This window comes from Paralichthys olivaceus, chromosome 8 (assembly GCF_024713975.1).
Source record: "Paralichthys olivaceus isolate ysfri-2021 chromosome 8, ASM2471397v2, whole genome shotgun sequence".
Classification (NCBI taxonomy): Eukaryota; Metazoa; Chordata; class Actinopteri; order Pleuronectiformes; family Paralichthyidae; genus Paralichthys; species Paralichthys olivaceus.
Window position 1 is genome coordinate 650,001 of NC_091100.1, and position 23,570 is coordinate 673,570.

At 48.2% G+C, this 23,570-nt stretch overlaps 3 protein-coding genes across 3 annotated transcripts; 2 read left to right on the forward strand and 1 right to left on the reverse strand.

The window, feature by feature from the left end:
• Window positions 1-2,410: 2,410 nt before the first annotated feature.
• tmem178a (transmembrane protein 178a) lies at window positions 2,411-7,915 on the forward strand. The gene is made up of 4 exons (XM_069529638.1): window positions 2,411-3,077; window positions 4,315-4,428; window positions 5,738-5,875; window positions 6,419-7,915. Exons 1-4 carry the CDS (start codon window positions 2,564-2,566, stop codon window positions 6,658-6,660), a joined length of 1,008 nt encoding a protein of 335 aa, XP_069385739.1. The 5' UTR covers window positions 2,411-2,563; the 3' UTR covers window positions 6,661-7,915.
• A 926-nt stretch (window positions 7,916-8,841) lies between these two features.
• On the forward strand, window positions 8,842-21,396 carry LOC109646414 (son of sevenless homolog 1-like). The gene is given in 24 exon segments (XM_069529631.1): window positions 8,842-9,015; window positions 9,374-9,499; window positions 9,619-9,750; window positions 9,840-10,004; window positions 10,122-10,331; window positions 10,430-10,573; window positions 11,287-11,397; window positions 11,639-11,737; window positions 12,027-12,154; window positions 14,167-14,828; window positions 15,316-15,397; window positions 15,673-15,789; window positions 16,464-16,567; window positions 16,829-17,051; window positions 17,210-17,329; window positions 17,436-17,598; window positions 18,040-18,157; window positions 18,236-18,408; window positions 18,498-18,614; window positions 18,880-19,153; window positions 19,564-19,608; window positions 20,046-20,167; window positions 20,396-20,834; window positions 20,837-21,396. Coding segments are annotated over 24 exon segments (4,038 nt in total). The 5' UTR covers window positions 8,842-8,928; the 3' UTR covers window positions 20,914-21,396.
• A 343-nt stretch (window positions 21,397-21,739) lies between these two features.
• On the reverse strand, window positions 21,740-23,340 carry gemin6 (gem (nuclear organelle) associated protein 6). The gene is made up of 2 exons (XM_069529641.1): window positions 23,080-23,340; window positions 21,740-22,294 (listed from the first exon to the last, which is right to left on the reverse strand). The coding sequence occupies exons 1-2, from the start codon at window positions 23,208-23,210 to the stop codon at window positions 21,928-21,930; spliced, it is 498 nt and encodes a 165-aa protein (XP_069385742.1). The 5' UTR covers window positions 23,211-23,340; the 3' UTR covers window positions 21,740-21,927.
• Window positions 23,341-23,570: the final 230 nt, after the last annotated feature.

Sequence of the window (23,570 nt, forward strand, 5' to 3'; positions counted from 1 at the left end):
AGCGTGGGAGTCGTCATGGCGACAGCTGCGGGCAGGAGAGGGAATCATTTAAAGATGGACGTCTGAGTCTGAGTTACCACCAGTAACCATCAGGACAAACTTCATTAACGTTCATCAGTTACTCCAGCAGGGGGCGCTGGAGTTGGCGAACACCTGAACAGGTGACCAGGAACAGACGACATTCACACCTGCAGCCGGTGGTTCGATTCCACAGAGAAGAGGCCACATCATGAAACAGTGCGTGAGATTCATACTTCAAGTTTACGAGCAAACAAAGGCCCAAAACAGTGCACGTTAGAGCAGTGCACGTTAGAGCAGTGCACGTTAGAACAGTGCACGTTAGAGCAGTGCACGTTAGAGCAGCGCACGTTAGAACAGTGCACGCCTACACCTGAAGATGAATTTAATGTGTGAGTTCATCTGACCAGAGACCAAACAGTGTGTCTCTGTAGTGAGTCTCTGTAGTGAGTCTTTGCAGTGAGTCTCTGTAGTGAGTCTCTGTAGTGAGTCTTTGCAGTGAGTCTCTGTAGTGAGTCTCTGTAGTGAGTCTTTGCAGTGAGTCTCTGTAGTGAGTCTCTGTAGTGAGTCTTTGCAGCCTCATTAGAACCTGATCAGAATATTTATGTAACGTCTCATTAACATGGAGACTGTGATCTGATAGAAGACAGAGGTCTCACTCTGCAGCTCAAACACAACGTCACTTTTATTCTTCACATGTTTTTATGTCTCAGACAAACAGAGACAAAGATTTTAGTCTTTCACTGATTCATCATATTCATCCCTTCATCATATTCATCATATTCATCCCTTCATCACCAGTGAACAGACTGCAGCTGCTCTGACTCTTAATTAAAACACCCCCCCACCCCTCCTCTAACCCCCCGACCCTGATGAAGGTGAAGCGTCGTCCTGTCGATCGATACGAGCTGATGGAGCGATCAATAACTTCTGCTGGGGGGGGGGGGGCAGTCTGATGCTAACAATGCTAATGACACACACACACACACACACACACACACACACAGAGAGAGAGCAGAGGATCGTGGGAAATGTCCCCCCCGCTGTATTGATCAGTGACGGTGGTGGTGGAGCAGCTCTTTCCCTGGAGCCTCTGACTCTGGTCTGTGGGTTTGGAACCAGCAACCTCTGACATCTGAGGAGTATTTCAGTATTTAGTTGAAATACTTTACACAGTAGTTACACTACACATTGACAGAGTGTGGGGAGGGGGAGGGGGAGGAGCTTGTGTTACAGGAAGCTGAGCGCTGCAGCAACTTCCTGAATTATTGATCAACTTAATGGACAAACTTTTTCTTCTGTCGTCACGTTTTGGTTTGACTCTGACGGTCACCTGAGATTTCCCATGAGGCCTCAGTCACCAGGTCGTCACGGATACATGACACGTCTCATCCTGACTGACAGAGAGAGAGAGAGAGAGAGAGAGAGAGAGAGAGAGAGAGAGAGAGAGAGAGAGAGTCAGTGGAGCGAGGACAGAGACGATGGAGTCACCTCTGATTCATCTTCATCATCACAACAATCATCATAGCCATCATCATCTTCATCATCATCATCACCATCATCTTCATCATCATCACCACCATCTTCATCATCACAACAATCATCATCATCATCATCATCATCGTCATCATCATCACCATCATCTTCATCATCCTCATCATCACAACAATCATCATCATCATAACCATCATCTTCATCATCTTCATCATCATCACCATCATCATCATCATCATCATCACCATCATCATCACCATCTTCATCATCATCATTATCACCATCATCATCATCTTTATCATCATCTTCATCATCATCATTACCACCATCTTCATCATCTTCATCATCACCATCATCTTCATCATCATCATTATCACCATCATCATCATCTTCATCATCATCATCTTCATCACCATCATCATCTCCATCTTCATCATCATCATCACCATCATCATCACAACAATCATCATCACCATCATCTTCATCATCACCATCATCTTCATCATCATCATTATCACCATCATCATCATCTTCATCACCATCATCATCTTCATCATCATCATCTTCATCATCATCATCATCATCTTCATCATCATCACCATCATCATCACAACAATCATCATCATCTCCATCATCTCCATCATCCTCATCTTCATCATCTTCATCATCTTCAGCTCAGTATCATCAAATCGCTCATTGTGATGTCACATCAGTACATCTGGTCTTTGACTTCAAAATAAAACTCAAAATAATATCTACAATGAGGCAGAGACTAATAAAACGGTCACATCACTGTTGTTGTTATTGTTATTATCATCATAATAATTATTATGATCATCATTATTATAGTAACTGTGTTCGTTATTATCATTACCATAATATTTGCTCTTCGTGTACCGGGTATTGTTCCTCTTAGTTCCGATTTATTTTGTAGGAGCTCCCGGTATGTTTCCGGTGTGTGTTACCTGTGTTCACCTTGACAGTGACGGTCGGTCCTGAGGCTCGAGGACAAACGGTGAACGGGCGCCGGGCGCGAGCATGGCAGCAGAAGATGCTCAGTAACGGAGACAGCGACAGGAAGCAACCGAAGAGCTGCTCCGGGAGCGGGAGCGGCTCGGTCCATGTCCCGGCCATGGAGAGGGCTCGGCCGGTGACGGTGACCGTGTCCGCGGTGAGCCTCGCGCTCAGCGTCCTGTCGCTGCTGCTGCTGGTCACCGCCATCTCCACCGACCACTGGTACGAGACCGACACCCGCAGACACAAGGACAACTGCGACCGACACGGATCCGACTCCAACGACCAGAAGAACCGGGAGATGCCCATCTACCACCTCCCGCTGGTGGACACCGGGAGCGGCGTGGCCCGGCAGCGGGACGTGGCGCTGATGAAGCCCGTGCATGTGGGCAGCAGAGAGGAGGAGCTGCTGGAGAACTGGAGGGCGATCCTGGGGATGGGCATCCTGGAGACGGAGTGCGGGAGGCCGCTGTTCTCCACTCACTCCGGCCTCTGGAGGAAGTGCTACTTCAAGGGCCTGGACCCGGACATCGACAAGCTCATCGACCGGGGTCAGACTCTCATAAAGAAAATATATATATAACATTTACATATGCTCTTATACATCATCATATAGATACTGTGTCAACTATAGATATACTCTTATATATACATGAACATATATTTATACTGTACCAATGATATATATACTCTCATATACTTCAACATATACTATATAGATACTGTGTCAATAATAGATATACTGTCAGGTGTGTCTCTACCTCTTGTCTCTCCTGTGTCTCTACCTCTTGTCTCTCCTGTGTCTCTACCTCTTGTCTCTCCTGTGTCTCTACCTCTTGTCTCTACCTCTTGTCTCTCCTGTGTCTCTACCTCTTGTCTCTACCTCTTGTCTCTCCTGTGTCTCTACCTCTTGTCTCTCCTGTGTCTTGACCTCTTGTCTCTCCTGTGTCTCTACCTCTTGTCTCACCTGTGTATCTACCTCTTGTCTCTCCTGTGTCTCTACCTCTTGTCTCTACCTCTTGTCTCTCCTGTGTCTCTACCTCTTGTCTCTACCTCTTGTCTCTCCTGTGTCTCTACCTCTTGTCTCTACCTCTTGTCTCTCCTGTGTCTCTACCTCTTGTCTCACCTGTGTCTCTACCTCTTGTCTCACCTGTGTATCTACCTCTTGTCTCTCCTGTGTCTCTACCTCTTGTCTCTACCTCTTGTCTCTCCTGTGTCTCTACCTCTTGTCTCTACCTCTTGTCTCTCCTGTGTCTCGACCTCTTGTCTCACCTGTGTCTCTACCTCTTGTCTCTCCTCTGTCTCTACCTCTTGTCTCTCCTGTGTCTCTACCTCTTGTCTCTACCTCTTGTCTCACCTGTGTCTCTACCTCTTGTCTCTCCTCTGTCTCGACCTCTTGTCTCTCCTGTGTCTCTACCTCTTGTCTCTACCTCTTGTCTCACCTGTGTCTCTACCTCTTGTCTCTCCTGTGTCTCTACCTCTTGTCTCTCCTCTGTCTCGACCTCTTGTCTCTCCTGTGTCTCTACCTCTTGTCTCTACCTCTTGTCCCTCCTGTGTCTCTACCTCTTGTCTCTCCTGTGTCTCTACCTCTTGTCTCACCTGTGTCTCTACCTCTTGTCTCTCCTGTGTCTCTACCTCTTGTCTCTCTTGTGTCTCGACCTCTTGTCTCTACCTCTTGTCTCACCTGTGTCTCTACCTCTTGTCTCTACCTCTTGTCTCTACCTCTGTCTCTCCTGTGTCTCTCCTCTGTCTCACCTGTGTCTCACCTGTGTCCTCTCGTCTCTGCAGGTATTGCTGATCGATGCACCGCCGTCAAATATCACTTCTCTCAGCCAATCAGACTGAGGAACATCCCTCTCAACCTGACGAGGACCATACAGCAGGACGAGTGGCATCTGCTGCGTGAGACACACACACACTGACACACACACTGACACTGACAGACACACACACACACACACACACACACACACACACACACACACACACTGACACTGACAGACACACACACTGACACACACACACACACTGACACGCACACACACTGACACACACACACACACACTGACACACACACTGACACGCACACACACACACACTGACAGACACACACACTGACAGACACACACACTGACACTGTGAGACCACAGAGGTGCTGAAAAGCCATGATGCCCTCTACAGGCACAAGGCTGCTCTATGCTCAGCTGGGTCTGTACCTGAAAGCAGCAGAACAACTGTGGAGAACATCTGTGGAGAACATCTGTGGAGAACATCTGTGGAGAACATCTGTGGAGAACATCTGTGGGGAACATCTGTGGAGGACATCGGTGGAGGACATCTGTGGAGGACATCTGTGTAGGACATCGGTGGAGGACATCGGTGGAGGACATCGGTGGAGGACATACAGACACAGGAAACAGCAGTGTGGCAGATTAGAAAATCTGGCAGCAGTTTGACGACGGTGACGCTTCTCTTCCAGACTCAACCAGTTGTTTGCACACAAACTCGACAGCTAGAGGAAGAGCTGTTCACACTGCTGACACACGAGGGGAACCTGAGGCTCAAGTTCAAGGGTGATACCACAATGATGGGACTCATACATGGAAACTAGGAAGCAATGTAGAGGAAGGAGGTGATCATGGACTGCAGGAGGTCACAGGAGATGCTCCACATGGAGAGAGGGAAGATCTCTGATGACCTCAGCTGTGATTGTGAGACAAAGCCCAGCAGAGACTTTGTGAGGAAACTGGGAGGAGCCTCACTCCCCACCAGCATCATCACGACCTCCTACAGAGTCACGTACCACATCTCAACCTGGTGTCCCAGCTGCAACGAGTTGGACAAACAGCCCTGCAGAGGACAGTGGGGGGAGCTGAGGGGGACACTAGTGTCCCTCTGTCCAGGACCTCTTCCAGAGCCGGATCAGGACCCTGAAGTGTTAGAGACTCACACCCGCTCCAGAACTCTTCTACACTTTACATTATCAGAACACTTTGAATTCACATGCTCTTTTAAAATGGACATGTGATCTGATCCGATTTGACGTCTCTGTTTCCAGCACTTCTTGTCGTCTGTTGCCATGGAAACGTGCCATGACAGTTTTATGTAATAGTACAGAGGAACAGTGGGGGCGGGGTGAGCCGGAGGTAGTTACCATGGCAACACTCTGTTATCTCATTACTGAATGTGTGTGTGTGTGTGTGTTTTCCAGACCTGCGTCGGATCACCGCGGGGTTTCTGGGAATGGCAGCAGCCGTCCTGTTGTGTGGGTGCATCGTGGCGTCGGTCGGATTCTTCTGGGAGGAAAGTCTGACTCAGCACGTGTCCGGACTGTTGTTCCTCATGGCAGGTAACACACCTGTGTGTGTGTTTGTGTGTGTGTTTATGTGTCTATCAGTAACATCATTGTGAACATTTTGTCTAGTCCTCACAAATAAATTGGCTTTTTGAGGCTTAAGACTTTGTTTTAGAGTTAAAGAATCCATTATGTCAATGAGTGTCCTCACTAGAGAGCTGTACAAACGAGTGTGTGAGTGTGTGTGTGTGTGTGTGTGTGAGAAAATTAGACACCATCTTTTATATTAGACCTGTGTCGCCCTCTGCTGTTCGCAGTCAAGACCTACAACTGTGACTGTGTGAGTGGTAAAAACTGTGAAGATCAAAATTAGAACAAACCACTTACAACAACGTGGAGCTTCCTGTCAGAGCAGAGCAGCAGCCAATCAGAGCCCAGAGAACACTGGGGGGCGGGGGGTTTCTAGAGAATCATGTTCATATGTTATTTGACACAAACAGTTTGCAGACATGTGACGTCAGACATCACATATGTTGATGAAGTCACTGACATGTGACTCAGCTCTCAGAGGTGTGATCCTCTCTGCTCTGTTCTCAGGAATCTTCTGCACCATCTCTCTGTGCACGTACGCAGCCAGCGTGACCTATGACCTCTCCAGAAACCCTCCGTTCATCTACGGTCTGCCGGACGATGTGGATCATGGTTACGGTTGGTCGATCTGCTGCGCCTGGGCCAGTCTGGGTCTGACCGTGGCTGCAGGCTGCCTCGGCACCACTTTCCCTTTTCTGAGTCAGGCCGGAGCTCTGCGATCCAAAACCGCTCGTGAATCCTCCGTCTGAAACGCTGCTGCTCACCGTCAGAGCGTGAGGAATAAACTGCAGCAGGTGTATTTAACGGACTGTTGTAGGACGGGTGTCGTCCTGCAGGTGGAGCTGTGGGTTTTATCTGCAGCAACAGACAAGAGTCTCTGCACCACAGCGCCCCCTGCTGACTGTAACACGCCACTATGGTGTATATGATGTGGACATTAATGTACCGTCTGTTAATTAACACACACATGCACAGTATACTATGACTGTAGTTGAGTCAAAATATTTAAACTGCGAAGATTTGTTTGATCATTTTTTATGATTTGGACTTTTCGATCGTGACTGCCCCCCAGTGGTTTAATCTGAGTTGACAGCAGAACCAGGATCCAAGTTAATTCATCTGTGGATAATTTTCTCAGCTCTGCACACGTATGAACATGTAGTGCATGTATGAACATGTAGTACACATATGAACATGCAGCACATGTATGAACATAAAGTACATATATGAACATGCAGCACATGTATGAACAAACAATACATGTATAAAGATGTAGTGCACGTATGAACATGCAGCACATGTATGAACATGCAGATAACATACAGTACATGTTCATCCATGTATAAACATGCAGTACATGTCTGAACAAGCAGTACACACATGCACCACATGTATATTCATACATGTGGTGCAAGTGTGAACATGTATCAACATACACGTGGTCATGTCCACAGGTTAAATGATATATAAAGATGTATGTGCTGCACTTTATGATTAAACATAAACTATGAAGTTGATCATGTAGTTTCATTGACACAGTTTATAACTGACGATTAAACATTTAACATATGAACATGTTACATATTAACGCTGCATGAGTGTTTGACATATTGATATTGATTGATTGATATATTGATGCTTCGTCCATCAGGAGTGTCACAGTTAAGAGTTTGAACTTTAATAAACTTGGGTCACGTCTTTGCTCGGGTATCGGTCGTTTTATCATCAGATGTGAAACCAGCAGCTCGTTACACTTTTCTTTCCAGGTGGTCACATGACGTGACGTGTGTTACGGTCGGTGTGATGTGACTGTACGTGCTGTGAACACGCTGTAAACATGGCTTGATATATTCTGCTGATTAAAGTGTTTGAGGTCCCTGAATGCAGCAGCAGCTGAAGCAGAATCAGAGTCGCACTCGTTCTGTTTTAGTTTAAACACGTGACACAGATTTACTTTTTATTGATCAGCTGTAAACAAACAAGAATAAACTGTTTAAACTGTGACAGAGTTTGATTTGATTCTGTTATGAGCTCCTCTTCATCACAGCTGAGTCCTTCATCATCACATTCCACTGGAGGAGAACATCTGTCTGCAGCTGGGTGAGGACCATCATGCATCAGGTCAGTCAGCTGCGCACATTTAACGCACTTTCTTCTCACTCAGGGGAAGTGACGTTGAACTCAGTCAGCCAATCAGAGGCTTCACAGACGTCATAGGCTGCAGTACCGCCCATCGCCTCCGGGGGCATCAGACGTAACTGTGCCACGCGCTGTCATGAAGCCACGCCCACTCACGAGCCCTGCCTGTGTACGTCAGGGCCCGAACACTGCGCACGCGCAGCCGCTCCACAGACAACGGGACCGGAGTCACAACAACCGACCGCAGCTCACCGTGACCGGCCTGTAGCTCCGTGACTGCCCGCCAACAGAGGCCGGGTCCGGCGCTGCTGTCTGACACAGGCCGGGGGACAGAGCCCCAGCGGACACGGTGTGGAGGAGCCGGATTCAAGTCTCTGCTCCGAACAGTCGATCTGTCCGGTAAAATGTTACCAGCGGGGCGGGCAGCGCGGAGCAGCCGCTGATTCACACCGATAACCCGGGTAGTCCTCACCGTGTGTCCGCTCACAGACAGACTCCGGATGGATCCGTCCTGTCGCTAACCGCTGCTAACGTTAGCAGCCGGGCTACATGCTAACAGGCTAACGAGTAGCTCAGCAGCGTCACGCCTGGTACCGTTGATATGAACGGCTGACGACCACCATGCTGTGATCCGGTAACTGGAGCTACACCCTACTGTTAGCTGCTAGCCGCGGAGCTAGCCGTCAGCTGCGGAACATCTGGCCGCAGACAGCTCTGCGTACGGCGGCGGACGATGGTCGCAGTGACGGCAGCTGCTCTGGAGGATCGGCCCGTCCCAGCTCTGCGCTCCGCTCTTCCTGGTGGACCCGGACAGACCCGCACAGCGTTCATGTAAACCGTTGAGCCGTGCGTGTCGGTCCGCACACCCCGCAGCAGACATGCAGGCGGCTCAGCTGCAGTACGACTTCTTCAACGAAGAGAACTCTCCGAAATGGAGAGGCCTGCTGCTACCTTCACTGGAGAAGGTACACACAGACACACACACACCTCTGACACACAACACAGCCAACACAGACACACAACACGCACACCTGACAAACCTCAGACACACAACACACACACAAACCTCTGACACACAACACACACCCCTCAGACACACACACCTGACAACAACTCTGTGGGAGACTGTGTGTGTCGGTCAGTATGTTCAAACACAAGATGCCTGTATCACCTGCATGTATGACACACACACACACACACACACACATATTTACAGTTGGCACTAAAAAGTGTCCTTTTTAGTGCTGAAGGACAACTTACTTACTACTGTGTGTGTGTGTGTGTGTGTGTGTGTGTGTGTGTGTGTGTGTGTGTGTTTTGCAGGTACTGAAACAGGTGCATCCTTCCTTGGGGTCCCAGCAGGAGGCGCTGCAGTACATCGAGGAGCTGATTCTGCTGATGCTCAGTATGTTGTGTCAGGCTCAACCAAGAAGTGTTCAAGATGTAGAGGTGACACACACATACACACTTATACATCCAGACACACAAACATACTACACAGACCAAATTAGTCCAGATGTTTGGACTAGTTGAGTCCAGATGTGATCCTCACCCTCTCTCCCCCTCAGGAGCGAGTTCAGAAGAGTTTTCCTCACCCCATCGATAAGTGGGCGATCGCTGACGCTCAGGCCGCCATCGAGAAGAGAAAGAGGAGGAATCCACTGGCTCTTCCTGTCGACAAGATCCACCCACTGCTCAAGGTGCACAAACACACACAAACACACACACAAACACACAAACATGCATTCACACTGTGCTGACTGTGTTTCCCATGATGCCTTGCTGTCAGGAGGTGCTGGGCTATAAGATTGACCACCAGGTGTCAGTGTACATGGTGGCGGTGTTGGAGTACATCTCAGCCGATATCCTGAAACTGGCAGGAAACTACGTGAAGAACATTCGACACTACGAGATCTCACAGCAGGACATCACTGTGGCCATGTGTGCAGACAAGGTACACACACACACACACACACACACACACACACACACACACACACAGTGTAATTCCCAGATACACACCTTCCTGTCTCACCTGTCATACCTGTCTCACTGTCTCACCTGTTTGCAGGTGCTGATGGACATGTTCCACCAGGATGAGGAGGACATCAGTGGCTTCCCTCTGATGGACGAGGAGCCGTCAGCCAATGAGGAGCAGAGTTACTATGAGCTTGTGAGGAGCTTCATGTCCGACGGTCGTCAATACCTGAGACACCTGAACCTTCTGATCAAGGTGTTCAGAGAACCGTTCACCTCCAGCCCCATGCTGTTCTCTCCACACGTACGTATGAGCTGATCACACTCATTGATCTTCTCTAAACTGATCACACTCATTGATCTTCTCTAAACTGATCAGTCTGATTGATCCGTCTCTGTCAGGATGTGGACTCCATCTTCAGTCGGATTGTTGATATCCATGAGGTGACGGTGAAGCTGTTGGGTTTGATTGAAGATACGGTGGAGATGACGGATGATGGAAGTCCTCATCCTCTGGTGGGAAGCTGCTTTGAGGACCTGGCAGAGGTCTGTACCTGAACCTGGATACACCTGTACCCAGATACACTTGTACCCAGATACACCTGTACCCAGATACACCTGTACCCAGATACACTTGTACCCAGATACACCTGTACCCAGATACACTTGTACCCAGATACACCTGTACCCCGATACACTTGTACCCAGATACACCTGTACCCAGATACACCTGTACCCAGATACACCTGTACCCAGATACACTTGTACCCAGATACACTTGTACCCAGATACACCTGTACCCAGATAACACCTGTACCCAGATACACCTGTACCCAGATACACTTGTACCCAGATACACCTGTACCCAGATAACACCTGTACCCAGATACACTTGTACCCAGATACACCTGTACCCAGATAACACCTGTACCCAGATAACACCTGTACCCAGATACACCTGTACCCAGATAACACCTGTACCCAGATACACTTGTACCCAGATACACCTGTACCCAGATACACCTGTACCCAGATAACACCTGTACCCAGATACACCTGTACCCAGATACACCTGTACCCAGATACACTTGTACCCAGATACACCTGTACCCAGATAACACCTGTACCCAGATACACTTGTACCCAGATACACCTGTACCCAGATACACCTGTACCCAGATAACACCTGTACCCAGATACACCTGTACCTGGATTTACCAATGTGTTAGCTTCTGCCTGATGTGGGATTTGATTGACAGGAGTTGGCCTTTGACCCCTATGAGACGTACGCTCAGGAAATCCTCCGTTCTGGTTTCCATGAACGTTTCCTCAGTCAGGTGTCCAAACCCGGAGCTGCCTTCCATCTGCAGGTAAGCCCCGCCCCCTGACTCTGACATCAGAGCTGTGCAGCTAATGATTCTCCTGTAGTTTGACATTATTCAGTCTGATCTACAGCATCTAACATACAGCTCAAAGAGACTTCGCAGCAGAAGCCGAGGCTCATGGGAACTGTAGTTTAAGAAAACTACATTAGTGAGAACATGTCTGTTGGTTTGACAGTGATGAAGCTGATGATGAAGATCCCCTCTCTCTTTCTGTCTCTCTCGTCAGTCCATCTGTGAAGGTTTTAAAGAAGCTGTTCAGTATGTTCTGCCCAGACTGCTGCTCACACCTGTTTACCACTGTCTGCACCTGTTCGACATCCTCAAGGTGAGACCACCACTCCTGTAACTACACCTGAACTGATTCTGTGATTCTGTTGGTCTAAGATGACCTGGTTCTGGTCCAGTGTGGCTGTGCCTGGTGGGTTCTACACAGGTTCTACCAGTCTCTGTCTCTGGACCAGGCTCAGGTCTTAATCTGATGTAGGTCCTGGTTCTGTCTGTAGTTCTGAGAACATATCAGATGTTATATATATATATATATATGAAACATCATATATGTGTGTATGATGTTTCTCATGATTAAATAATTAAGTTCAGTTGATATGTTTCCATAGCAACTGGAGGAGAAGAGTGAGGATGAGGAGGATAAAGAGTGTGTGAAACAGGCCATCACTGCTCTACTGAACCTTCAGAGCAGCATCGAGAGGATCTGCTCCAGGAGCCTCGCCAAGCGGAGGCTCAGGTACCGACACACACACACACACACACACACACACACACGTATACACAAACACTGTACACACACAGTCCAGCGTGTTGGACTCCTCCCATCCTCTCTGTACTAAAATAGATGGGGAGGAGAGGAAGGGGGGTTCGTTAGGGTCACAGGTTGGATTGTGTGTGTGTGTGAGTGAACAGGAAGTAGTGTCACTATCTGGGCGGAGCTGCTTGGCTGCTCATTGTTCTGTTAAAAAAGAACTGAGAGACGACTGCTGCTGTTTGTCAGTGAAGTTTATACTTTAATATTGTGAGGACGACGAAAAGAAGAAGAAATAAGAATACAAGAGGAGGAAGATAAAAAGAAGAAGACGACCGGAGGAGGAAGAGAAGAAGACCGAAGACTGGAGGAGAAGGAGGAGAAGAAGAAATAAGAAGACGAAGGTGGGAAGAGAAGGAGGAAGAGAAGGAGACAGAAGGAGAAAGAGAGGGAAAAAATGATGGGTGGATGATTGCAGGTGGATATAAGACTTCACTGTCTTCTTTCTTTGCTTCATTTATGTTGAGCTGAGTGGAGACAAATAAATGCAGATGGAGATAGATAAAGTCAGGTGGGGCAGTGGTTGGGTAGAGTTGTTTGGTGTAGTTGGGGCAGTCTCTCTCTCTCTCTCTCTCTCTCTCTCTCTCTCTCTCTCTCTCTCTCTCTCTCTCTCTCTCTCTGCTGGTTGTGAAACTCCGCTCACATACCTCAGGGATTTATCAGTAAACTGATTATCGAGCAGCAGCTGAAGCAGCGACTGGTCTGAACTGGCTCAGAGAAAACGAGCGGTCCGTCACTCTTCAGACTGCTCCACCTGTCCTCATCTGCTCCATCCATCCTCGTCTGTTTACTTCCTCACAGCGCACCATCTCCGTCAGGTTGGCTGCGTTCAGGGACACTTGGACAGTGGTGATTTCTTCCTGTTTAAACATGTTAGCATGCTAACCTGCTAACAAACGGACTCATGTTCACTTCTGTTTTAAAGCGTGTTAACACGTGAACGTCTCGTGTCACTGCGGAGATTTACCTGAGCTGCAGCACATGACTCTTAAAGGTACAGAAGTGTTTGATGTTTGTTATTAACTCAACCCTGATTTGTTATTACTGAACGTTAGATATGATCAATGACTTTGAGGAGTTTGGGAAATACAGGAACACACGCTGGTCATTGAACTGATCACTCTGTTGATTCCAAGGACTGACATCATCATTGTTCATGTCATGTGTGACCGCATCTTTTCACGTGTTCATGTGACGAAGATGTGATTATTGGTTTAATGTGAATCTTTAATGTTTTTCACTGAGATGCTATTTCCTGTTACTGTTGAAACATTAAGAGCTTTTATTTTGAAAAGCTTCTGTGTGACTTCCTGAGGTTGTGATGATGATGTCACGGTGATGATAATGATGATGTCACTGTATTTAACAGTCCACCTGTTTCTTCCTGCTGTGACCTCATTCTTGTTGGAGCGTGCATCCGTCATATCAGCGTCGCTGGTTTGTACCAACCCTGTTCTCGTCGTCCAATCAGAACTCACCCAGCTGTCACATGATGAACCTGTAGAAAACAACCCAATGATGACTCTAAGGAACAGTTCATCCTGTTTTTACCTCCCGCAGGTGCAGGAAGTCGCTTCTTCAGTAAATATAGAAATCTAATCTGTGTTCACTTCAGCGGATAACTTTTTTGAGTTCTTTCAACCACACCACATGGTCTTCATCATCAGAGTGACGTCATGACTAACGATCAACGATCACTCCCTCTATTTAAAAAAAAAAAAAACTTATTCAGGTGCAGTTTGCAGGTTTGACCATTAGGGGTGTCGCTCATAGTTCTGATGAAGGAGCTGTGGTGGAACCGGTGAACTGTTCCTTCAAAACAAAGTAAATCAGACCCCGATGAGTCCAGGTCCAGGTCTTAGCACTAACACCTCAGATCCCCACACAGGAAACACTAAGTAACTGTCTTCTTCTTCTTCTTCTTCTTTGGTGTGCAGCGAGTCAGCGTGTCGTTTCTACAGCCATCAGATGAAGGGGAAGCACCTGGCCATCAAGAAGATGAACGAGATCCAGAAGAACATTGATGGCTGGGAGGGGAAGGACATTGGCCAGTGCTGCAATGAGTTCATTATGGAAGGCACTCTGACCCGTGTCGGTGCCAAACACGAGCGCCACATCTTCCTCTTTGATGGCCTGATGATCTGCTGCAAGTCTAATCACGGCCCTCCGCGGCTTCCCGGGGCTGGCTCCACGGCAGAGTACCGGCTCAAAGAGAAATTCTTCATGCGGAAAGTCCAGATTAATGACAAGGACGACAAGGAGGGCGAGTACCGGCACGCCTTTGAGATAATCCTGAAAGACGGGAACAGTGTTGTGTTTGCAGCCAAGTCTGCAGAGGAGAAGAACGGCTGGATGGCGGCACTGATCTCGCTGCAGTATCGCAGCACGCTGGAGCGCATGCTGGACTCCGCCATGCTGCAGGAGGAGAAGGAGGAGCAGATGAGGCTGCCGGGAGCAGAGGAGTACCGATTCGCCGAGCCAGACTCGGAGGAGAATGTGGTGTTTGAAGAGAACGTCCAGTCCAAGTCCGGAATCCCCATCATCAAAGCAGGGACGGTCCTGAAACTGATCGAGAGGCTCACCTTCCACATGTACGCAGGTGAGGTGTGACATCACTCCTGGGATCGGTTGTTGTGGATTCATATGTCAAAGTCTATTATTTTGAAAGAATCTCCCTCTCAAAGTCACTCGGCTGGGGATTCTGGGTAACATCATAAGACCAATCGGTCTGAACGTGTCGGCAGGTAAAAGTGATGTCATCAGGTGACAGGTTGGGCGGGGGGGGAGTGTCTACAAAACACTTCTGGAGTATCGGCAGAATAAATGGTGTCGTCCAAGTGTCCGGAGGCTGCGACATTCATGTTCTACTGGACAATACAATCATCGTCAATTACACCAATTCTTTAGCCTAAATTTCCTCTTAGTCACGTTCATGTTCGCACGCACACACCGCTCTTTCATTTCACTGTGTCTTACAGGTCTTTGTTTTTGCTGTGTTCCAGATTATCTCGAACCGGCCTGTGTTGATCTTGTCTTTAGTATTTATTGATCGTTTGTCTACTTCCTGTCTCTGTTTCCTCCCGCAGATCCAAACTTTGTCCGAACATTTCTGACCACCTACAGGTCGTTCTGTAAACCTCAGGAGCTGCTGGACCTGCTCATGGAGAGGTGAGCTCACCTGTCTGACGTTTAACACATTACCCACAAACCACTGGTTTTAGTGAAGAAACCAAGTGTTGTCATGCAGTAGAGGATCACGACTGATGAAGTCCTCACACGTCTCTGTTGGTGTGTAACAGGTGTGAGGTGTCACATGGTCCCTGCAAAGTCTGAGTTTGTTCAACACGTATAAAACATGTCAGGATCTATAAAGTCAGTGAGTTGAAATATAACATAACGTTTCCTGTCAGTTTATAATTGTTTGTTTTTTGTCTGTGATTTAGGTTTGAGATCCCGGAGCCGCGACCCAACGAGGTGGATCAGATGGAGGGCGGCGAGCAGCCGCTGAGCGCCGAAGTCAAACGCTTCCGCAAAGAGTTTGTTCAACCGGTCCAGCTCAGGTAGAGATCTCAACTGGTGGAGGGATTACTTACTGCAGTCCAGTGAACAGAGACCAGTCACAGAGTCCCAGGATCCGATCCCTCAACCCTGTTCATAGTCTAAACCCTGATCCCAGTCTGGATCTTGATCGCTAACTCTGATCTCTGTCCGTTCAGCTGCTTTCAGACATGCACTGAGACTCTCCGCACTTTCTCCGGAGGAGGTGCATGTGTGAGCCCCCTAGAATAAAGTCAGCAGAAAATCTGCAGAATCCGATGTGAGAACATAGCAGGAGATCCCCCGCTGGATTCACTGTGAGTGTGTGCGGTTGATGACGCTTCTAAAAACTGAAAAACAAAACCAAAAGAAGAAAACAACTCTCGGTGTGAAACAGCTGTGCCACAGAAAAAGATGTCGAGAGTTTGTGGTGACAAGAGCCGATGACGGCGTCGATGTGCTGTAAACAAAATCACGTGATCAGTTGAATGAATACGTTACTTCCTGCCTATGGCTGCTGCACCCCCGCTCGCTTGAATAATGCAAAAGATTTGTTGCTGTTGTGAGCACGTCTATGCAAACAGAGTGTGGAGAGTCTACAGAGTTCAGTGCATGTCTGAAAGCAGCTGTAGATGAATGTTGTAAGTACACGGCAGGCCTAATCCTCTTCCTCGTCCTCATCCTCTTCCTCCTGCAGAGTACTGAATGTGTGTCGTCACTGGGTGGAGCATCACTTCTATGACTTTGAGAGAGATTCTTACTTATTGAGACGACTGGAGGACTTCATCGCCTCAGTCAGAGGTATGTACACAATACACCTGAACGCATCATACTCCATAATTAGTACCTGATCCCTGTCGAACACCTGATGTTGAAGTCGTAGAAGCTATGAGGTGGTTCCTCTTACAGCAGGTGAAGAACATTGATAGACATTGTAAAGTTCACGTCACAGTTTTTAAACGTCCACATGTAAAGTCCACAGGTGAATAGTGCTGATGTCACTGTGACCTCATACACCTGACCTCCACCTGGGCAAGTCATAGATGATGTCATGTGTTTCAGGTAAGGCCATGAGGAAGTGGGTGGAGTCAATCACTAAGATCATCCAGAGGAAGAAGCAGGTTCAGGTGAGCGTTCCCAGTCACAGCATCACCTTCCAGAACTCGCCTCCTCCAATCGAGTGGCACATCTGTAAACCAGGAAACAGCGAGCAGTTCGATCTCATGACGCTGCATCCCATCGAGATCGCCCGGCAACTCACTCTGCTCGAGTCCGAATTCTACAGGTAACACTCCGTCTCACCTCTGTCTCACACCCGTCTCACAACTGTCTCACCTCTGTCTCACCTCTGTCTCACACCCGTCTCACACCCGTGTCACAACTGTCTCACCTCTGTCTCACCTCTGTCTCACACCCGTCTCACCTCCGTCTCACCTCCTGCAGGGCGGTGCAGCCGTCGGAGCTGGTCGGCAGCGTCTGGACCAAAGAGGATAAAGAGATTCACTCTCCAAACCTGCTGAGGATGATCCGACACACGACCAACCTCACCCTTTGGTTTGAAAAGTATGACCTCCACCCACTTGTGTCTCACGCCTAAAGAAGTCCACGTCTGTAGTACCGTACCTGTCCTGCAGCAGCAGCGGTGGGTTGATGTGTGTTCTCTCTGCAGGTGTATCGTGGAAACAGAGAACCTGGAGGAGCGAGTGGCTGTTGTTTCCCGAATCATTGAGATCCTGCAAGTTTTTCAGGAACTCAACAACTTTAACGGTGTTCTCGAGGTCGTCAGTGCCATGAACTCCTCACCTGTCTACAGACTGGACCACACCTTTGAGGTAACTATAGATCAGGAGGTAAAGGTTGTTCTGGTTCCTTGGATGTCTTTATGTTCAGATTGTGTGTTTATGTCCGTGAGGTTTGGACACATTTGTTGTGTTGAAGATTGAGTCGATCTTTTTATCGGTTTGTTTGTCATTTTATCATAAAAAGATCTGCTGTTTGAGAATTCACTGTGATAAATAATCAACTGAGTTGTGATGGGCACCGTGGGTCCAAGACTGAGTCACCTGTCCCACCGTGGACAAGTGTCCATTTCCAAACTCAGTCAGGTTGGAATGTAAAGGTATCAGGTGAAGCTGCAGCTTCGTCAGAACGAAACATCGTAATAGAATTCATCAAATTGAGAAAAGCATAAAACGTCTCTGAAGCCTGATTCGCTGCAGTTTCAGAAAATGGAACACGATCGATGAAGACATTTGTTTTCTTTTGTTTTTTAGCAAATTCCAAGTCGACAGAGAAAAATCCTTGAGGAAGCTCACGAGCTGAGTGAAGATCACTACAAGAAATATTTAGCCAAACTGCGCTCGATCAACCCCCCCTGTGTCCCCTTCTTTGGTATGATCCAACACACCTTCACGTCTCAATAAAGTTAAACAAGATGGTGGAAGGTGAAACAATTACTGTGTCCGACAGGAATCTACTTGACCAACATCCTGAAGACAGAGGAGGGAAACCCCGACTTCCTGCGACGTCACGGCAAAGATCTGATCAACTTCAGCAAGAGACGGAAAGTGGCTGAAATCACCGGAGAGATCCAACAGTACCAGAACCAGCCGTACTGTCTGAGGGTGGAGAACGACACCAGGGTCCGTCTGATGACGTCATTGCCAGGTTCTCTCATGCTCAGCTCTGAGGTTAAGTTTCTTACTGCGGTTCTTTCTGTGTTTTGGAGCAGAAGTTTTTCGAAAACCTGAACCCAATGGAGGACATGTCAGAGAAGGACTTTGCTGATCGTCTGTTCAACAAATCTCTGGAGATTGAACCTCGAAACGTTCGATCGTTACCTCGATTTGTAAGTATTTAAATGGATTTGTGTTATGTGAAATAATGTATTCAAAGTAACCCGAATCATTTGAATTAAGCCGCTGAGGTTATAAATGTCAGTTTCGATACATTTTCGATTTATTGCGCAGCCAATTCTACAACAATAGTAATTATTATATTATAATTAGGAAGCCGATTCTTCTCCGAACACTCGACTCAATAAAGAGCAACAAAACCCGTGTGCGTGAAAATGAACACATCATTGAAACGTGTGTACAACTCTGTGTCTTCAGGTGAAGAAGTACACGGGTCCTCTGAAGTCTCCTGGGATCCGTCCCACCTCAGCAAGACCTGGCACCATGAGACACCCGACCCCGCTGCAGAACGAGCCCAGGAAGATCAGCTACAGCCGCATCCCCGACTCCGATGCAGAGGGGGGGGCCGTCTCTGCCCCCAACTCCCCCCGCACCCCCCTGACTCCGCCCCCTGCCTCCGCCGCCTCCAGCTCCACTGACGTGGGAAGCGTCTTTGATTCGCCACAGGGTCCCAGCAGCCCCTTCCACTCCAGTAAGACCCGCCCACTGACCAATCACAGAGTTGACTGAACTGTGTGTGTGTGTCTCCCTGTCTCTGTGCGTCTGTTTGTGTGTCTGTTTGTGTGTGTGTGTGTTTGTGTGTGTGTCTGTTTGTGCGTCTGTTTGTGTGTGTGTGTGTGTGTGTGTGTCTGTTTGTGTGTGTGTGTCTGTTTGTGTGTGCGTCTGTTTGTGTGTCTGTTTGTGTGTGTGTGTGTCTGTTTGTGTGTCTGTTTGTGTGTGTGTGTGTGTGTGTGTCTGTTTGTGTGTGTGTGTCTGTTTGTGTGTGCGTCTGTTTGTGTTTCTGTTTGTGTGTGTGTGTGTCTGTTTGTGTGTCTGTTTGTGTGTGTGTGTGTGTGTCTGTTTGTGTGTGTTCTCCTCCTCACAGTGTTTTTCTCTTCACAGACTGCGACAGTATCTTTGCTGTGTTCTCTCTTCCTCATGGTCCACGTTAGTATGACCCTCCCGACTCTGTAAATGTCCGTCACTTGTATCCACCTCTCACTCACCTGACGACTCACCCGTCTGTGGACTCACCCGTCTGTTGACTCACTCGACGACTCACCCGACGACTCACCCGTCTGTTGACTCACCCGTCTGTTGACTCACCTGTCTGTCGACATTAGATCAGATTATTGATCAGGAATAATCTGATCAGTGCATCTCACACATCCAACTCACATCCTGTCACATTGTTACTGTAAAGGTTCGTCTCCATCAGCTGTTAGATCACCATGTGTTCTGTGAACCAATCAGCTGCAGGCACATCCAGCTTTTCCTAACATTCACCCGAGGGTCAGAATATTAGGAACAGGTGGACAGTACAGGTGCACCTGACCTGTGGTCGATCATGACCGTGTTTGTCTCTGTGTGTCCTCTGGTCTCAGGGTCCTCCTCCGTCTCCTCCATGGTGAGTTTCAGTCGGGGCTCAGAGGACGCTCCTGTTCCTCCTCCTGTTCCCCCTCGAAGACGACCAGAGTCGGCGCCTGCTGAGTCCTCCCCCTCCAAGGTACATGACAGAGTTCTGACCCTGCACCATTCACACCTTTACCCGACTCCAGCTCTCCATACATTGTTTACAAATTCTGTACGTGTTTGATGAAAAATAAAATCAGCTGATCATCATCTGTAAAGAAAAGGGTCATGTGATAAATTGATCTCTGATCAGATTTATTGATCAGTTTCCTCCACACTGACCAACTGTCCCCCTCCCCCCCTCCATCCCTCCATCCTCCAGATGATGTCGAAGCCGGACAGCCCCCCTGCCGTCCCCCCTCGTCAGCCCACATGTAAGCTCCTCCCCCCTCGTTACTCGTCATCGTTGTCATCGTCATCCCCCCCTGACAGCCCCCCCTCGCTGCCTCCTCGGGAGCCCCTTAGTTCTCCTCTTCACCTGCTCCCCCCCCCTCAGGGTCGCCCTCGCTGTGACCTGCTGCCTCAGGCCTTCTTCCCCTCCACCACCACCTCCTCACCCACCATCAGTTCTGTCCCCACCGCCTCCTCGCCCCCCCTTCCTCCGCTCACCCCCGTCACCCCAAGCCCGACTCCCGCCTCCAGGAAGATGCCTCTCCCCTCCCCACCCCTCGTACCCATGGATGGACCCCCTATTCCCCCCCGACACAGTGTCCCCAAACTCCCCCCCAAGACTTACAAGAGGGAGTCTCTGAGCCACACCCCCTTGCTGGACACCCCCCCTGCACTGTGATTGGACAAGTGGGCGGGAAGGTGTTGGACAATCTGTGCTCTGTTAGTTAACACTACAGCTGATTGGATCAGAGTAGAAAATGGATTTCATCACGCCTGATCGACCAATCAGGACTCTGATCCAGTCCAAACTGAGACAAAATACAAGACTGATCATGTGCTCTTATTCTGAAAAACTACATGATTGTGGCCTCCGGCAGAACGTCGGAGGACGTCTGGAGAACATTAGCTGAACATTCGTCTGTGGTCAGAAGTTCATTTCTGTTTTTGTCTGCGAGCTGAGACCTGTTGGACCTAAGGGGGCGTGTTTGGAACTAATGGGACTTGTTGGGAGCTTTGTTGAGCAGACTCGTGAAGAGGATTGTGGGTAATGTTGTCCTCCACAGACCCACATGGACATAGTTTTAGGCATTGGTGGTTCAGGATCCGTCAGGTGTGGATCAGGACCACAAAGGTACTGAAGTGGTTCTGATGATGTAACGTGATGATGCTTCTTAAAAACAAGGGAATAAACGTGTTTCTATGACGACACAACACGACTCATGTCTCTGTCGGGGGGAGGGGCCGTTATTTCCTGTTGGCCAAAGTTTTATTTGTAATCAGCTCAGCGATGAAACAGGAAGTCAACTGAGCGTCAACAGAAATGACGACACATCAGAGGGAAGTTTACGCAGTCGCTCGTCCACCAGAATCAAACGACGTCAGAGTTTAGATCAATGTCTTAGTTTGGTTTTTATTCTTTTCATCTTATCAAACCTAAGGATCCATAAATAAATTATATAATTAAATATCAAATAAAACAGCTGGAACATATTGATCTGTTTTATTTTGTACAATTAAGTGAATTTTTTTTTTAGACAAAGGAAACTAAGACTTATTTTGAAAGTTTCTTGTTTAATCACAATGATGACATCAACAGGTGGGGGGCGGGGCCTCCATTATCTGTGGTTTTAATTGGACAAAAACAGTCAAACTGGTTTCAGACATGTCAGAGCTGCTGGTCCACTTTGATTGGTCCGGACACAGCAGAGCTCTGATTGGTGGATTTCCTGAACTGGTTTGTATTCAGGGGTCAGTGTGGACCAGGTTCTGGATCAGTCTCTGGATGCGGTCCAGAATGATCTGGTTGGAGCTGGAGCAGTCTTCATGTCCGTACGGGGCCCGAATGGTCAGGACCCCCGCCACCTTCAGCTCCTCCCCCTCCTCCTCCACAGGGACACGGTTCTTCTCGAGCCAGCGCCGGACTCCGCCCCTTCTCCTCAGCAGCTCCTCAGAGTCCAGGCTGCAGGTCCTCTGGGGGAGGAAGGAGGCGCGCAGGCGGTCAATGGTCTCCTCGTCAGCGTCCTGCAAGACCTGCACCTCCTCCACAGCGTGACCCATCACCACATGTACCGAGGTCCCGCCGTCCTCCCTGAAGTCCACCAAGACCAGACTACAAGAGGGACAAAACCACCGGAAACATCAGACCAGATCTACACCAGACCTGGATCAGAGTCAGACCAGATCTACACCAGACCTGGATCAGAGTCAGACCAGGTCTACACCAGACCTGGATCAGAGTCAGACCAGATCTACACCAGACCTGGATCAGAGTCACACCAGGTCTACACCAGACCTGGATCAGAGTCAGACCAGATCCAAACAGAACAAATACCCAACAGGAAGAAAATCATTAACAAAATAAAGTTACACAGGAAACAACAGACTGTCAGAATAAAGGCTCCTTTAAATGTCTCAACTTTTAAAGACGTAAAGTTTTTATCATACTACATTTAAAGAACATGCGTGTGGTCAGAGTTACTGACACGCCTCCTCACGTGTTTGACTTAAATAAAGGACTGTGATGCAGTTGTGTAATCAAATCTCTTCTTCATGTGTTTCATCACGGCAGGATGTAGATACACAGAGCTCTACCAAAGTAAAAGCATCAACATCGAGGAGGCGAGTTCTCTCGTCTTCATCAAAGTTAAACTGAGTCAAATGTAAAATGTAATAAATATTTAACTTGAGCTGCATCTGGATACGTGTGTTAATATGTGTGTCTATCTCTCTCTCTCTTTATATATATATATATATATGTCTGTGTGTGTGTACTGTGAGTGTGTGTGTGTGTCTGTGAGTGTGTACTGTGAGTGTGTGTGTGTCTGTGTGTACTGTTTAGTGTGTGTCTGTGTGTGTGTACTGTATAGTGTGTGTCTGTGTGTGTGTGCGTGTTACCTGGCAGACACCGGATCCACTGTGATCAGAATCCCGCGCCGCTCTTCATCTTTTCCCGCTTTCACCTTAACTTGTTTGTTGACGTAACGGGTCCACTCCAGCGGACCAATCAGAGACCAGTCGTTCTGCATCGCGACCTGTTTGTCGATATGAAATCAATAATCAATAATCAATAATAATCACAACATTACCGCACGACTGCTGCACGAGCTTCACAGTCCTCCGGGTGAAACAACACAGGTACACAGAAGTTCCGCTTCCGCTTTATTGTCCACTGGGAGGCGCTGTTGCCATTTCCTCTTTATTTAAACAACAGACTGAACAAGTTCAATTAACTTAATGAGGTTGTTATGATACAGTAACGTGACCATTATTATTATTATTATTATTATTATTTACGTGTCACACCGGAACACGTGCTACATTCACCTCGGAAATCACAGACACCGATCATCACATGAGTCTGTTCACCTCATGCTCCAGCAGGGGGC